The following is a 13,706-nucleotide window of genomic DNA, read 5'->3' as shown; positions in this document are numbered from 1 at the left end:
TATGCCAAGGACAACAGGCAGATGGCGATGGCGTGGCCCATGAGCTGGCGAGGGTGTCTGAGGGTAGACGGAGCGTGCTAGTGTATCTCTGCGCTGATTACAAAGGCGCCTCTGGAGCGTCCTTGGTCCGGAATGGCCACATATGGCGTGCGTGTGGGACATTCACCTCGGAGGCGACAGGGATGCGCCGCACGGGTACACGGCGGGTACCTAATGACGCACTCGCCGCTGCCTGCGTTCGCCATTCTCCGGACACTGGCAGCGCGTCTTGGACGTGATTCCGCCCACGTCGCCCTCTCCTCAACCTCGTCTACGCCTGCAACCCCATCGCGAGCAGCAATTCGCCCCGCTCGTCTCTCCATCGCCCGCCGTCTGCCAGCAAACAAGCAGAGCGCGTGCCTGCCGCAGTCTCTTGACCGCAGCTGCAGTCACACGGGCACCCACAACGCCCACGCCTCTTACCGTGTGATACGCTTCGTCGCCACACAGCCTCACTTTCACCTGACTCCTGCATTCCTGCCATTCCGTGGGCACGCCGTTTCAGATTGCTGTCTGCCGGGGGTTGATGGGTACATGAATCTGCCCCACCACGGTTCTACTTCGACCACCGTCGCAACCGCCACACAAATTCTTGAACCACCGACCTGCACAGAAGCCGCCTTCACGACCCAGGCCCGCCTCTCGGGATAGCTCTCCGCGGCCGCAAAGTCTTTCACTCTCGGCGCCAGAAGCTCAAGCACTCGACCTTGCGCCCAGCACTCCACATCACACCGAATCGCCCACTGTCCAAATCCAAATCCAAACGCAGACAATCGCCCAAGATGGACGAGGAATCTGTGGTCAACTTCTGCAGTATCACTTCGTGTGACCCTGACAAGGCCGCACAGTATCTGCGCTTGACAGACGGCAACTTTGAACAGGCCATACAACTGTTCTTCGATGCTCCCGGCTTGGACGTCGCTCCCTCCGCCCCAGCACAGCCCGCCGCAGCTAGTTCTGCGCAGAATCCCATACATATCGATTCCGACGATGACATGGACTTCGAGCCCGCACACCAAGACACAGCCGCGCCGGCGCAAACTCAACATGGCATCGAGGACGATGAAGCCATGGCGCGGCGGTTACAAGAGGAGATGTATGGTGGCGGTGGAGCCGGAGGAGCTGGCACCGACGAGGTTCGCGCGCCCATGCAACGGACAACAGAGACACTGGTTGGTCCCGGCTCCAACTGGGGTCCTGCTGGTGACGACGACGACATAGATGCTTTGGTTCAAGAACAGCTGGCTCGTCGGCGGACAGGTATGCTGCGCTCTACATACAATTTTCTGACATTGCTGACTTATATGATATAGGCCGCGCGGGCATCTTCAACCAGCACACTACCCACACAAATGTTTGGGACAACACTGCAGACTCCAGCGCCCGGCGACGCGAGCTTGCAACCGCGACGGGCGGTGCTTCTGAGCAGTCTTCTAAGATGAACATGCTCGCAGAGCTATTTCGTCCACCATTCGAAATCATGTACCAGGGATCATGGGAAAAGGCACGAGACATGGGGAAGGATGAGGAAAAGTGGCTGCTCGTCAACATCCAGGATCCAGCAATCTTTGACTGCCAGCGCCTTAATAGGGACATTTGGAAGAATGACGACATCAAGGCTACGGTCCGGGAAAACTTCATCTTCTTGCAGTATGCCAAGGACGATCAGCGTGGGCAACAGTACATGAACTACTACTTCCACGCCCGCGACAGCTCAGATGCTTACCCACATATTGCTATTGTCGACCCCCGAACTGGCGAACAGGTCAAGGTTTGGTCAGGCCCACCGATACCCGAACCAGTGGAGTTCCACGCCCAGCTCCACGAGTTCCTTGACCGTTACAGTTTGAACGTCAATGCAAAGAACCCTGTAGCGAAGCGAAAGTCAGAATCAGCCAAGAAGGACGTAGGCCGCATGACCGAAGAGGAGATGCTGGAAATGGCACTCAAAAACAGCATGGAGAACGGCAAGGGCCCCCAGGAAGACGATCCGGACGAGCTCACAAAGTCGACCGACAACATCAAGGGTAAGGGCAAAGCAGAAGAAGCTGTACCTGAACCAGAGCCAGAGGCCTCCAACACGAACCCAGTCTTCGCCGCCATCTCCGCAAACGCCCCCCACACTGAGCCCACTGTTACCGACCCCAAGGTCACTACACGCATTCAGTTCCGAGGCCCATCAGGCCGACCCATTGTGCGCCGGTTCAACCTCGCAGATCCCGTTCGTCGCGTCTACGAATGGATCAAGGCTGATGGTCCCTGGGAAGGCAAGCAGGGCGCCGAGTTTGACCTTGTCTTCATGGGCAAGAACCTTCTCGACCACCTGGACGAAACCGTCGAAACCGCTGGTCTCAAGGGCGCCAGCATCATGGTCGAATTTCTCGACAACAGCGAGTAGATAAATCCTACTTTCTATACGAAAAATCAAGATGCATTATCAAACTGGAAGGTGGTGGTGAACTGTGATGATAATAACCAGCAAAACATGTAACTAGAGCAGTACTCTCTTTTTCCCTTTTCTTCCCCCCAAACGCATTCATACCACTGCTCGGGATCTCGAACTAGTAGTACCTCTATAGATGTTTCTTTATATACCACACACACACACACACTGCTGTGATGTGCGGTAAATACCCTTGCATTCTATTGGAACATGAGTACATTTTGTCTCTCTCTGTCGGTCTCAGAAGCGAAGTACCGTGATCTTATGTAGTGCGAAAAAGCCACTTACTTGTACGATAACACTCTTGCTTCCAAGTATGCAAAAGCTATGTAGCCAGCCTGATTCTCGCAAAGAGTCTAATTAACGATGTACGAAGTAAAGACTAGTCTAACTCTTGCCCCCTACCCTACCCTACCCTAAACCTTTGTTCCTTCATCCATGGGAAATACCATTTCTTCGTCGCCATCGCTCTCGCCCTCGGCATCAAAATCAGACCCACAATCTACCTTTTGGTCATCGCTATCATAGCCATCCCACGCATCTTCTTCGTTGGACACAAACAACGCCTTTCGGTGTTCCTGTGCGGCCGCTACATCGTCCACGATCTCCGTGATTCTTGCTATCTCTTCCACAACAGCATGTTCTTTTGGCTTTTTTTTCTCTTCAATCACGCCGAGGCTGAACTTGAGCTTGATGGTGAGTTTGGGTAGGTTTTCCGTTTCTGGCTGCGGTGGCGACTGCGGTGGAGACGGTGAGGCCGGGGGCGTGGACTCCCCGTCCTGGTCGTTAGTGCTGTCGTCGGAACTACTGCTTCCTTCTTGTACAATGGGCGGCTCGCAGCGTTCCCGCGTAGGGACGCCGCGGAGCGGATCGCCGTTCGAGTCAATGGCTTCGTGTCCGTAGTGCTGGATTTGCAGCCGTCGCCGCATCGCGAGGTACTGCTGGTAGGGTGTCCCGATGGGCTCCGTCGGCGGAATCACGTTGCCTGATTCGTCGAGCGAAAGCGGGAGACCGGCATGGGAGAGGCCTTTTTGCGGAGGAGACGGAGCAACTTCTCGTTTTTTGTTTTCGAAGACCCGTTCGAATCGAGATGTTCGTTCGCCGGTGGCAGGGGGACCTGCTACACGTGGTGGATGACAGATTTTCTGGCTTTTCTGGTTGATTGCGATGGGTTCTTCGCAGGTTGTGCCAATGGCAAGCTCATGCATGGCCCTCTGATTCGCGTCCATTTCCGATTTGATCTTTTGTATCCTCTTGTTCCTCACTGCCACTTGCGCGGTCAGAGCCTTGGCGGGGTCGCGCGAGCTGATGGCCAGTCTCTTTTGCGTATCGTTTGTGCCAACACATATGTGATGTACAGGCCTATCATTGATTGTAGCACTGATCTTCGAAGGCTTTGCGCTAGAAGCCTGGTCGGCGGCTTTTACGGCATCGCGCAAAGCGTCTCCGTCCGCAAAGTAGTTGGATACTGCAGGGCCCAAACACCAATCAGCAGATTTGAGATAGCTCTCAGCTGTTCCATCAGTTGCTTTTGTGATGTGTATGAATTGTTCCAGACTGGCGAGCTCTCCTTCCGAGTACTTGGCAGCAGGTAAAGTAGGTTGCTTTAGCTGCGGTTGGGGCTCGTAAAAGTCTGATAGAGCAACGTCTATATCCCAGCCGGCCCTGATGAGATATGTCCTGGAGATTTCATCATTGGAGCCGGTAATCTCTCCAAATGTGTCAATCACCCCTTTATGCGTGTTCATGTTATGTTCTGAGCTTATAAGCTTTACCGGTATGACAGGCGGCTCTGGCTCGTTGCTTTCCGTCACGTACTCGATCTTCTGTGGTACCTCGGGTAACTCGGGCTTTTCTGAGACAGGCGAATGTGAGGGTTCGACGTCATCTGGTGCGTTTATTGGCATGGCAAGCTGCTCTCGTATCTTCACAATCAACTCATCTCTTTCACGCAATAACCGATCCTCTTCCTCGATAAAGTATGAGTCATCTTCCACTTCTTCTTCTTCTTCTTCTTCGTTGCGCTCGTCGTATAGAAGTACAAAGTCGTCGGCATTGTCCCTGAGTCGTGCTATGAGATGATATTGCTTCTCTGTTAGATCTCGCTTCTTCTGACGGCTGCGTCGGCCGAACAACTCGGCCTCGAGGTATTGAAAGACTCTGTCATAATGATCCGGCTTCTTTTTCAGCAGATCAACATTTTGCTGTATGGCAATTCGTTGCGCTTCTGGATCCGCAGTGCCGGCGCTGATAGGCAGTTGTCTGCGCCCTAGTGATTCCTGCTGCTCGCATTCTGAATCTGGAACATCCGCCATCGTCTTGTTGAGCTTTTCTAGTGCCTCCATATCGAGTGTTATCCTGCTCCACGCGCACTTTGCCGTCTCGAACAGATATTTCCAGTGGGCACTGGCAATAGCTCCCGTCTTGGGGATTTTAGTGAATCCTCTCCAGTCGATTGGCCCAATTTTGCCGGTACCATCTTCCTTGTCCAAGCCTTGTCCCTTTAGTGTGATGGGCGCAGCAAGCATTCGACCGTCGTACTATAAACAACAATCAGCATTGGAGTCATATTAATTTTGGTTTAGATATTCCCTCAGTTGCTTGAGAGCTGGGATGAATTGACATACCCTGCGCGCGCCGTGTATACCAGCACAAAATTTAGGAACGTCTGTAGGACCTTGTATACAATATGCAAAGTCGTGACGAGAATTGGTGAAATACGTAATGTATACAACGCAGCAACCAGTCCGCGCAGTGATTTTGCTGGTCAGGTAATAGTATTCATCCATCTCGCTGCTGCTGTAGGGTGAAAGGCGCCACTCTACTCTCATTCTTTGGACCTCTTCAGATTGCAAACTTGTCGCCCTGTTTTTTTCAGCTGATGTTATTTTCTGTGACACGATAGCGTTACTCATCGATCCAAATTTCGCACAACGGCATGTTGAATGCTTGTTCCGTCTTCCACGCCATAGTCCAAAGCTGTGGAGGTGCAAAAGTCAGCCTGCGACCCATGTTACCGATGTTTGCGATGTTGTCTAATTCTGCCAAGCGACGGTAAGATAGTAATGCGTTGGGGGAGAAACGATGATTGTGCGAGGAAGAGAATGATTGTTGGTCCCTGGGAAGGGAAAGGAACAGAGTGTCGGCACGCACGTGGCAATCCAGATAGGCTACCTCACAGGGAAGGCAACAGGCAGCATCCATGAGATGTGTAGTACACCAGTAGCAGCTACTCTTGTCAAAAACTCCGGGTTGGTTACGTTGAATTAATGCTCCTTCATAATCTTCTCATCACCAATTCGCTGAGTAAAAGTCACCGTCCTGCCCTTGATCCTCCAAATTCCGCTTGCGCCTTGCACACCTGGATGTTGTACATTGAGTCAGCAATTAGTCTTGCTGACATGGAGAATCTACGCACCCTCGAAATCGCCATTCTGTGCCTCTTGTAGGACCAAGTTATCGGTGTACTTGCCGTACGCGCACAGCATCTTACCCTCGTGTGGGCCTTGTCCGAACTGCAAGAGTGAGTACGAGTGCCGTGTACTTGATATTAAGGGACTCTAGATATTCAATTCGCCACTTACATGAACACCCTGGAAGTATGTCATTACTTGGGCAGTCTTTGCGTCGGACCCGAAAGTAATGGTTTGTGTTGTGAGGCTGTGGTGCGTGCGAACTGGCCCGAGGCTGGGGATATTAGGTATGGGATAACTACACTTGTTTCGCAGGATCTATGAGTTAAGTACCGGTTCTTGATTGCATCCTTGACCTCGTCTAAGCTCTTCATATTCGAATTGAAAGGGTAATCTGCTTCAACGTCTGGGACGAAGACCTGGCCTAGCATATCGTAGTCTTTGGAATCCAGCGCTTGGCAATAGCGCGACACGACATTTTTGATGGCGAGCATGTCGAGGGGATTGATTTCGGTCATGGTGTGCGGACCTGATAAGTGGTTAAGTCGTCTGGCGGGAGGTTATGATTATATGCTTCATGTCTCGGAACCCCGCATTCTGGAGCCGAGCTCGTGATGGAGAGGTATTTGACCAGATTTCTCTTTTAAGACAACACCCGCCATGATTTACATCTTCATGAAGACAATGCAAACCCCCTAGGCACTGTCATATAAATGCTAACGGGTATGTCAATGTCTGCTTGAGGGTAAGCTGCATAGTCCAGAGCGTCGCCATGCTGTTCAACAAAGCCTCCCCGAAGACCGCAAGTACTAGTTAAAGGGAAATCTATCCAATACCAATACGATCCCGCATTCAATACAGCAGAAACACAAGAGGACGTGTAGGGCGGATGTGCTAGATAGACATAGAGGATGATTGGACTATAGCCCCACTTGCCACATAAGGCATCTTCTCAAAGTCTGTGGATTATAGCGCTTACACTAACAACTCATGTTCAACGGAACCCTACACTGTTCATCGGGAACAAGCCATGGCCATTGGACGTCAGTATGCGGCTTGGTACTCTATGCCCGCCACGTCTCGATGTTCCTGTGGCCGGTCTCTCCAAAACTTGTACTTTTCAGCTGTCAGCAATGCCATGGCGCTGTACCGATATCTTGATTTCCCAGCCATCACATGGTACAGAGGAAGCCGCCACGGCGTCTATTAGTAACATTGCCGCTGGGGACTGCATTCCTGTTGGGACCGCATACCGACCCACCCTCCCGATGGGCACTTTCATCGCCACCCTATGCCCTTACACCACAAACGCTGTTAATATATGCACATCTGCTCTGCATGACTTTCCCAGCACAGGCTAACGGCTCCGGGTACTACCTACGCCACGGCCCAGTCCGCAGCTTGGTGTGTTTGTGTGCCGTTAGGATTCCCGCAGTGTCTCGCATATGTAAGATCCCTGCAAGATTCCTACCGATCACATCGCCACCAGTGCTCCATATGCGCGTAAAACAGCACGGCGCCAAGCACAACTGAGCCATTATAGGACCAACCATTGGTACTGGAAAGTTTCCCAATGGCACTCTCGGTGTGGGCGATGCGAGGGGGTTCACGAAAAGGGAACATGTACCGTTGTGGAGACGGCCACCTGAGCAGGTAGCTAGATAAGAAGACCCCTCAAAAAGCTACATGAATCCTGTCGCGCGAATGCAGGGTTACGTGTTAGTGCCCGTTGAAAAGAACCATTTTGCTTATAATAAGTGACGTTTCCCTTGAGGTGGAGTCCCCATTGGTACACCTCAACAACACTGGACAGGCGTTTCCGTCCCCCCATTCTGAAATCGAGTATAGCTGTTTTGTAGCAGTCATGGCGGTGCTAGATACAACCAATCTTGCTGCGAAAGCAGTCAACCTTGGTCTGATCTCGCTCGCTGTATCCTTCATAGCAATCCTTTGGCGCATCTTCTACATGCAAAAGCTGCATCCGCTTTCCAAATTCCCAGGACCATGGTATGCCAGTTCATTCTCCATTGTGAGCGCTATAGTCTCAGTGCTACGCAAGGAGCCCCAATGGCTCATGTACCTTGAAAAGAAGTATGGCAGTAAGTCATCCCCCAAAGCCCACCCACCCTATCAGCAAAGCCCTGACACACCACAGCGGACCATCCTATACGCATATCCCCGACTTTGCTGCTCTTCCCCAAGCCATCGTCGCTGAGAGATATTTACCGAGACCCCCAATGTAACACAAAGGGCGGTCTTTACCGAGCCGGATCTCTGGGTTAGTAACAACATGCATGCGCTGGGACACGCGCCCCCACCCCCCTGCCAGCTCTCTACTTACAAATTCCGCAGGACCCGCAAGCCTGGTAACGACGATTGACGGGGAGCGACACCGCTTATTGCGCAAAGCCCTGTCGAATGCGCCGTGGACCATCGGGCCACTGAAGAACGAATGGGAGTCCCGTTTCGACGACCACATCAGTCTCTTTATCCAAAAGTTCCACGAGCACGCCGAAGCCAACCGCACCATCTGTCTGTCGGACAAAGTATCCGAGTTTGCGCTTGACATCCTAGGCATGATTGCGTTTTCGCGGCCGTTTGGCTGTGTCGAGCAGCAGCGCGATGTAAACGGACTGCTCAGCAACTTCCGCAAAGCACTGCCCATCTTTGGGTTCTCGGGCCGCTTTAATTTCTTCCGCGAGAAGATCCTCACGCTGCCGTTCACGGGCGCGTTGCTGCTGCCGTCGCCGGCCGACGAGGCGGGAATGGGCTGGCTGTTGGGTGAGGCGGGCCGCCAGATTGCTGCGCGTGAAGAGCAGAATGCCGAGAAGCAGTTTGAGGGCAGACCGGATTTCTTACAGCAGTAAGTCACTGGGTGATTGCTTGTCTATAGAGTGATATGAATAATTGTCACTAGCTGTCTCGATGCCCGCTACTCCGATGGGTCTTCCTTGAGCGCAATTGACAAGCATGCCCACATCACTCTGCTCATCCAAGCGGGCGCCGACACCACCGGCACAGCCATGGGCATGGTTCTCCAATACATGATCAGTAACCCATCCATCCTTGCACGCGCACGTGAGGAAATCGAAGCTGCCGAAGCACGTGGTGTGCTTTCCACACCCGTCCGCTACGACGAGGTGAGAGAGCATCTGCCCTACTTCGTAGCGTGCATCAAAGAGGGCATTCGTCTTGGTCCCTCGGCTGCCAACTACTTCAGCAGAGTGATTCCAGCCGGCGGCAAAGTCATTGACGGTCATTACATCCCAGCCGGCACCGATGTCACATGCTACTCGTATGTTGTGCAGCGCAACAAGGACTTCTACGGGGCCGACGCCGAAGAATACAAGCCCGAGCGATGGCTCCAAAGCCAGCAAAGAGCCTATGAGCTAGAAGCGGCCCAATTCACCTTTGGCACGGGACCTAGGGTCTGCGTGGGTAAAGACGTGGCAATTCTGGAGTCGCATAAACTATTACCAGAGGTAAGCTTGCTGTAGTTGTTGTTGTTGTTGTAGTAGTTTTTTTGGTCTTTTTTCTTTTTACCAACGGCTTATTCTCGTATTCATCCTAGAGCAACTAATCGAAACTAACTCTAAACAACAACAAAAATTAGATTATCCGCCAGTTCGACTTTGAAGTCAAGCAGTTTGGACAGTACGTTGTTACGGGCGGTGTTGCTGCCAACGAAGGTTTCATGGTCAATGTTATACCAAGGAAGCAGACCTAGTAAGAAGTCTCACAACCCTCCATCCCCCCCCTCTCTCTCTCTCTCTCTCTCTTTCGGCTGCTCACTCTTGTCTCTCTTTTTTTTTCTCATCACGATCGAAAATATCTATTTATGGCATGGGGACTGTAGTCTGTCTGTCGCGGCCCAGGTAGCGGGTAAAGAGGCTAAAAGCATCGAGTACCTGTACCCTTCCCCCGCCTCACGAGACGCCATATCCCAGGGCATCGGTTGTTGTGTCAAAGTTTAAATATCTCCGAGCAAACATGTTCCATGCATAATGCTCGTATTGTATACACCGTAGCCCGTCTTAGTCGTGTCAGAAGGGCACTCTCGATCATCACGATCCGAGTCTCTGAACTCTACAGCGTGCATGTCAAGACGGATGTGCGGATCATGCCATATGACCTGTGGATGAATGTCTCAGAGTGCTCGAATCAGCTTCATCCTGGGTGGTGATGGAGGAGTATGAATAGCATGGTGATCCAACATACTGAAATCGATATTCTGGTCTCTATCCTTCATACCAAGCAAACAATGCATTTCCCAATCTTTACCGCTGCCACTCTGGCACTCACGAGTGCTGTATCCAGTACGCCTATTGATCCTCGCCAGGCTACCACTCTCAATGCTGCTATGAAAGCCCGTGGCCGCTCATACATTGGGACGGCACTGACAATCCGCAATGACAACACGGAGCAAGGCATCATCCGCTCTGAATTCGGGTCTGTGACGCCTGAAAACGCGTACGTCTAGGTGTTGTATCCAGCTCAGACACGTAGGAAAGACTAGCGTCCTCGGAAGCATGAAGTGGGATGCCACGGAACCAAGTCAAGGTCAATTCACCTGGAGCGGTGCTGACGCGGTTGCGAACTTTGCGACGCAGAACAATAAGCAGCTTCGATGCCACACGCTGGTGTGGCACAGTCAGCTGCCCGAATATGTGAACCAGATCACCAGCAATGCCACGTTGATGAGCGTCATGGAAAACCACATCCGGCAAGTTGTGAGGCGGTACAAAGGAAAGTGCACGCACTGCGATGTTGTCAACGAAGGTACGTCTATCATGACTGTGCGTATGCGAAAAAGTGTAACCCTAACACACGTCAGCACTCAACGAGGACGGCACAACCAAAGACAGCGTGTTTCTCCGTGTAATCGGGGAGCAGTATATCCCCATTGCGTTCCGCATTGCGGCTCAAGCGGACCCTAACAGCCAGCTCTACTACAATGACTACAACCTCGAGTACGGAACGGCCAAGCATATTGGCGCCATGCGCCTCGTCAAGCTCGTGCAGTCGTGGGGCGTCAAGATCAATGGCGTCGGCTTTCAGGGCCACATGGTGTCCGAGCCGACGAGCACACAGGGCACCGTCACTCCCAGCGTGCAGGTACTGACCAAGTCGCTGCAAGATTTGGCCAGTCTGGGCATCGACGTCGCATATACCGAGTTGGACGTGGCCTCGAATTTACCGACTACCAGCCAGAAGCTGGCGGACGCGGCAGCGGCTTGGGGGCGGTTGGCGTAGAGTTGTCTCAACGTGCCGCGGTGTGTTGGAATGACCGTCTGGGTAAGTTCCCGCGCTCCCATGTGGCGAAAGTAAAGCAGATTGAGGTGAAACAAGTGCTGACTAGATGCGTGTTTTTTAGGGTGTTTCTGACAAATACTCGTGGATTCCCACGACGTTTCCCGGCGAGGGCTCGGCACTGTTGTGGGATGCCAATTTCCAGAAGAAGCCTGCCTACACGACGTTCCTGAATGTGATCAACGGACAGACCGTCACTTCGTCTTGATTCAGGGTTTGGTTTCTAAAAAGGATGTAGTAGTTCCATGCCGGAGCATGCGTGGAGACGGGAGCGCCTTTGTCTTGGAACTGTCGAGCTGCAAGAGGGGATATGGTTTTCGCTTGTTGTCGTGCTCGTACGAAAAAGATGCAGTATTCCAATCGTAGCAAATTGATCGTCCAGGCCTTAGACCTATTAGACGAGCAAGACAAGCCACAAGTCATGTTGATCCAGCTCTTCTCCCCATCCACTTTTCCCCCCTCGCTTCTCTTTCCCTGGCAACATGGTCCGTCTCTTCCTCGCCACCACCCCACTCCCCAATCCTCGTCTTTCGGGGACCCCCATATTTCCGCATCAAGCAATTCTCAATCATCCATCGATCGCTTGGAGCCTCAAGGCATCATCCATGAAAGCGCCATACTTGAATGCTCTCTTAGCCTCGCCTTTTCCATGCACCGTGCCCTGTGTGTCACGCCGCCATTGGCCGTAATCGAGTCCCCGTATGCCAGAGAGTGGATTGCGCACATGGGCTTGACTCCCGTGTAGGTATCGCGTGGACAGTGTCGTTGGGTTGTTCCCTGTTGTTTTTTTGTTTCTGGGGGATATGGGCCGGTGCATGTGCTATGTATGAATTATGTGCAGCAGGCTAGGCGTGGAAGGGGGCCGCTGTTGGTGGTGGTGGGGCAGTGTGCAAGTCGTGCCGCTAGCATGTGCCAAGGTGCATTGCAGCCGGGAAAATGGCTCTCCGACGAGCACTTAGGGTTTCGCTTGCGGAGGGTACCGGCTAGGTGTGTTTTTTTCTTTGGTCCTTTGCTATGACGCAGTGTTTGGTGGAAAGATGCCGTGATTGTGGTATTATGCTGTTTTGGTGAAGTGACGTCGATCAAGAGAAGCGTGTGTGATTCCAAGACGAGCTGAACGGGGGGAGCTGGGCGTCAATCTATTTGAGAAGATCAGAGATGCACGACTATGCGAGAAAAGGAATATGATATGCCATACCCTATCAGCTGAGAAATTGCACAAATGTTATACGCACACACATCTTCTTGTGCAGCTCCACCTTACTTACGTACTTCCCTCTGGTACATGCAGGTAGAGAAAAAAAAAGGACCCAGCCCAGCAAAAGACGGAAACTCACTGGAGCTGAAATAAGCCTTCGTACGGTGGCTTTCTCTTCTCCCCACCACACAGACTCCCGACATTAGGACCGATACCACCAGCTTCCAAGGATTTTAATCTCGGGATAGCATGACACCACCTACCCGGCCGCATGAACGGTGGCCCGCCGCCGTTCCACAGCAGCAGGCCCAGCCCACGCCCAGCAACCAATGGCACTCCCCCTTGGCTCCGCTAGGAATCGTAAATCGCTGCATCATTGCAGCCCTAGAAGTGGTGTTTGCAGCCGTTCCAGGAATCAATGGCTTTGGACGTGCGTTTACCGCATCCGGCAAGTCGAGAAGGGAAGAAACAAAAAGGCGTGGCAGTTGTACTTAGTGCATGGGGGCACGTGAGCTGGTATGCTTTCCCCACGGCTTCCTTGCGGCTCTGAGAAACATGAAATCAATAAATCAAAAAAGTACACAGCTTTTTCCAGAGGTCCTTTTAAGATCGAGATTGATCCAGCAGTGCTGCATTTAATCGTCGGTTGGCGCGAGCTGGAGAGAGAGAGAGAGTGTGTGTATGTGTGAGAGGGGAAATGGAAGCTAGCGGACCAAGTTAACCTCGGTGTACGGAGGTGACTGTCAAAAGTTCTTGCTGACAGGGGTGCATTGATTACCGCCGAAAATAGGGCCGAAGCTATGTAGATCGGTCCCGCCGCCCCTCTTTGTACTCATTGCCACCTTCAAGTTTAATGATTTCTTGAATATGAAACGGAATACGCTCTATCCAAGCTTGAATTTGGTGTTGAGGTAGCTCATCCTAGTACTGTTGCCATACTTTTGTCCCTTCCGCCCGACTTTTTGGTGCGCCTCTTCGTGTTGTTTTTCTTTTGAGCCATGGCCAGGCTGCTTCAATAGCGTTGAGATCAGGTGAATTGCCTGGCCATGGGAGCTGCTCCACCTCAGCGTTTCGGTATATAGTTCTTTGAGCGTGGTGGGTATGCGAAGGTGCCTTATCTTCTTGAACAAAGACACGTGGTCTCTCTTTTTGGCACTCCTTTGCGAAGGGAATTAGCTTTGGGATAAGAACTTGAGTCTGGTAACGCCACCAATCAATGCCACCACGACTGCTCTCACGAGCCAGCTTACCCGTCTCTTTTACCCATCTCCATTGTGGAACTCTGCCAGGCTTGTTACGTAAT

General features: G+C 52.2%; 5 protein-coding genes across 5 annotated transcripts; 3 read left to right on the top strand and 2 right to left on the bottom strand.

Moving 5' to 3' along the window:
- Positions 1 to 336: 336 nt before the first annotated feature.
- SETTUDRAFT_144165 (uncharacterized protein) lies at positions 337 to 2,559 on the top strand. Its single transcript, XM_008033362.1, has 2 exons — positions 337 to 1,299; positions 1,353 to 2,559. Exons 1-2 carry the CDS (start codon positions 822 to 824, stop codon positions 2,435 to 2,437), a joined length of 1,563 nt encoding a protein of 520 aa, XP_008031553.1. The 5' UTR covers positions 337 to 821; the 3' UTR covers positions 2,438 to 2,559.
- Positions 2,560 to 2,898: 339 nt separating this feature from the next.
- SETTUDRAFT_24497 (uncharacterized protein) lies at positions 2,899 to 5,010 on the bottom strand (the record flags this gene model as incomplete). Its single annotated transcript, XM_008033002.1, has 1 exon — positions 2,899 to 5,010. One exon carries the CDS (start codon positions 5,008 to 5,010, stop codon positions 2,899 to 2,901), a length of 2,112 nt encoding a protein of 703 aa, XP_008031193.1.
- Positions 5,011 to 5,748: 738 nt separating this feature from the next.
- SETTUDRAFT_100368 (uncharacterized protein) lies at positions 5,749 to 6,419 on the bottom strand (the record flags this gene model as incomplete). The annotated part of the gene is made up of 4 exons (XM_008033361.1): positions 5,749 to 5,843; positions 5,901 to 5,997; positions 6,067 to 6,169; positions 6,229 to 6,419. Coding segments are annotated over 4 exons (486 nt in total), but the record flags the coding sequence as incomplete, so codon positions are not given.
- Positions 6,420 to 7,780: 1,361 nt separating this feature from the next.
- Positions 7,781 to 9,643, top strand: SETTUDRAFT_124398 (uncharacterized protein). Its single transcript, XM_008033360.1, has 5 exons — positions 7,781 to 7,994; positions 8,051 to 8,173; positions 8,248 to 8,758; positions 8,813 to 9,377; positions 9,509 to 9,643. The coding sequence occupies exons 1-5, from the start codon at positions 7,862 to 7,864 to the stop codon at positions 9,620 to 9,622; spliced, it is 1,446 nt and encodes a 481-aa protein (XP_008031551.1). The 5' UTR covers positions 7,781 to 7,861; the 3' UTR covers positions 9,623 to 9,643.
- Positions 9,644 to 10,156: 513 nt separating this feature from the next.
- On the top strand, positions 10,157 to 11,838 carry SETTUDRAFT_174636 (glycoside hydrolase family 10 protein; the record flags this gene model as incomplete). The annotated part of the gene is made up of 5 exons (XM_008033359.1): positions 10,157 to 10,365; positions 10,424 to 10,674; positions 10,730 to 11,076; positions 11,149 to 11,190; positions 11,270 to 11,838. The coding sequence occupies 5 exons, from the start codon at positions 10,157 to 10,159 to the stop codon at positions 11,411 to 11,413; spliced, it is 993 nt and encodes a 330-aa protein (XP_008031550.1). The 3' UTR covers positions 11,414 to 11,838.
- Between the last annotated feature and the right edge of the window lie 1,868 nt (positions 11,839 to 13,706).

This window comes from Exserohilum turcica, assembly GCF_000359705.1.
Source record: "Exserohilum turcica Et28A unplaced genomic scaffold SETTUscaffold_9, whole genome shotgun sequence".
Taxonomy (NCBI): domain Eukaryota; kingdom Fungi; phylum Ascomycota; class Dothideomycetes; order Pleosporales; family Pleosporaceae; genus Exserohilum; species Exserohilum turcicum.
Note: the sequence above shows the minus strand (reverse complement) of the source record. Positions and strands in the feature narration are given on the sequence as shown.

Excerpts from the sequence above, each read along its gene's own strand:
- SETTUDRAFT_144165 (XM_008033362.1), top strand. The coding sequence starts at position 822 with ATGGACGAGGAATCTGTGGTCAACTTCTGCAGTATCACTTCGTGTGAC. Across the intron at positions 1,300-1,352 it reads GCTGGCTCGTCGGCGGACAG|GCCGCGCGGGCATCTTCAAC; the intron begins GTATGCTGCGCT and ends TATATGATATAG.
- SETTUDRAFT_124398 (XM_008033360.1), top strand. The coding sequence starts at position 7,862 with ATGCAAAAGCTGCATCCGCTTTCCAAATTCCCAGGACCATGGTATGCC. Across the intron at positions 7,995-8,050 it reads CCTTGAAAAGAAGTATGGCA|CGGACCATCCTATACGCATA; the intron begins GTAAGTCATCCC and ends GACACACCACAG. Across the intron at positions 8,174-8,247 it reads TTACCGAGCCGGATCTCTGG|GACCCGCAAGCCTGGTAACG; the intron begins GTTAGTAACAAC and ends CAAATTCCGCAG.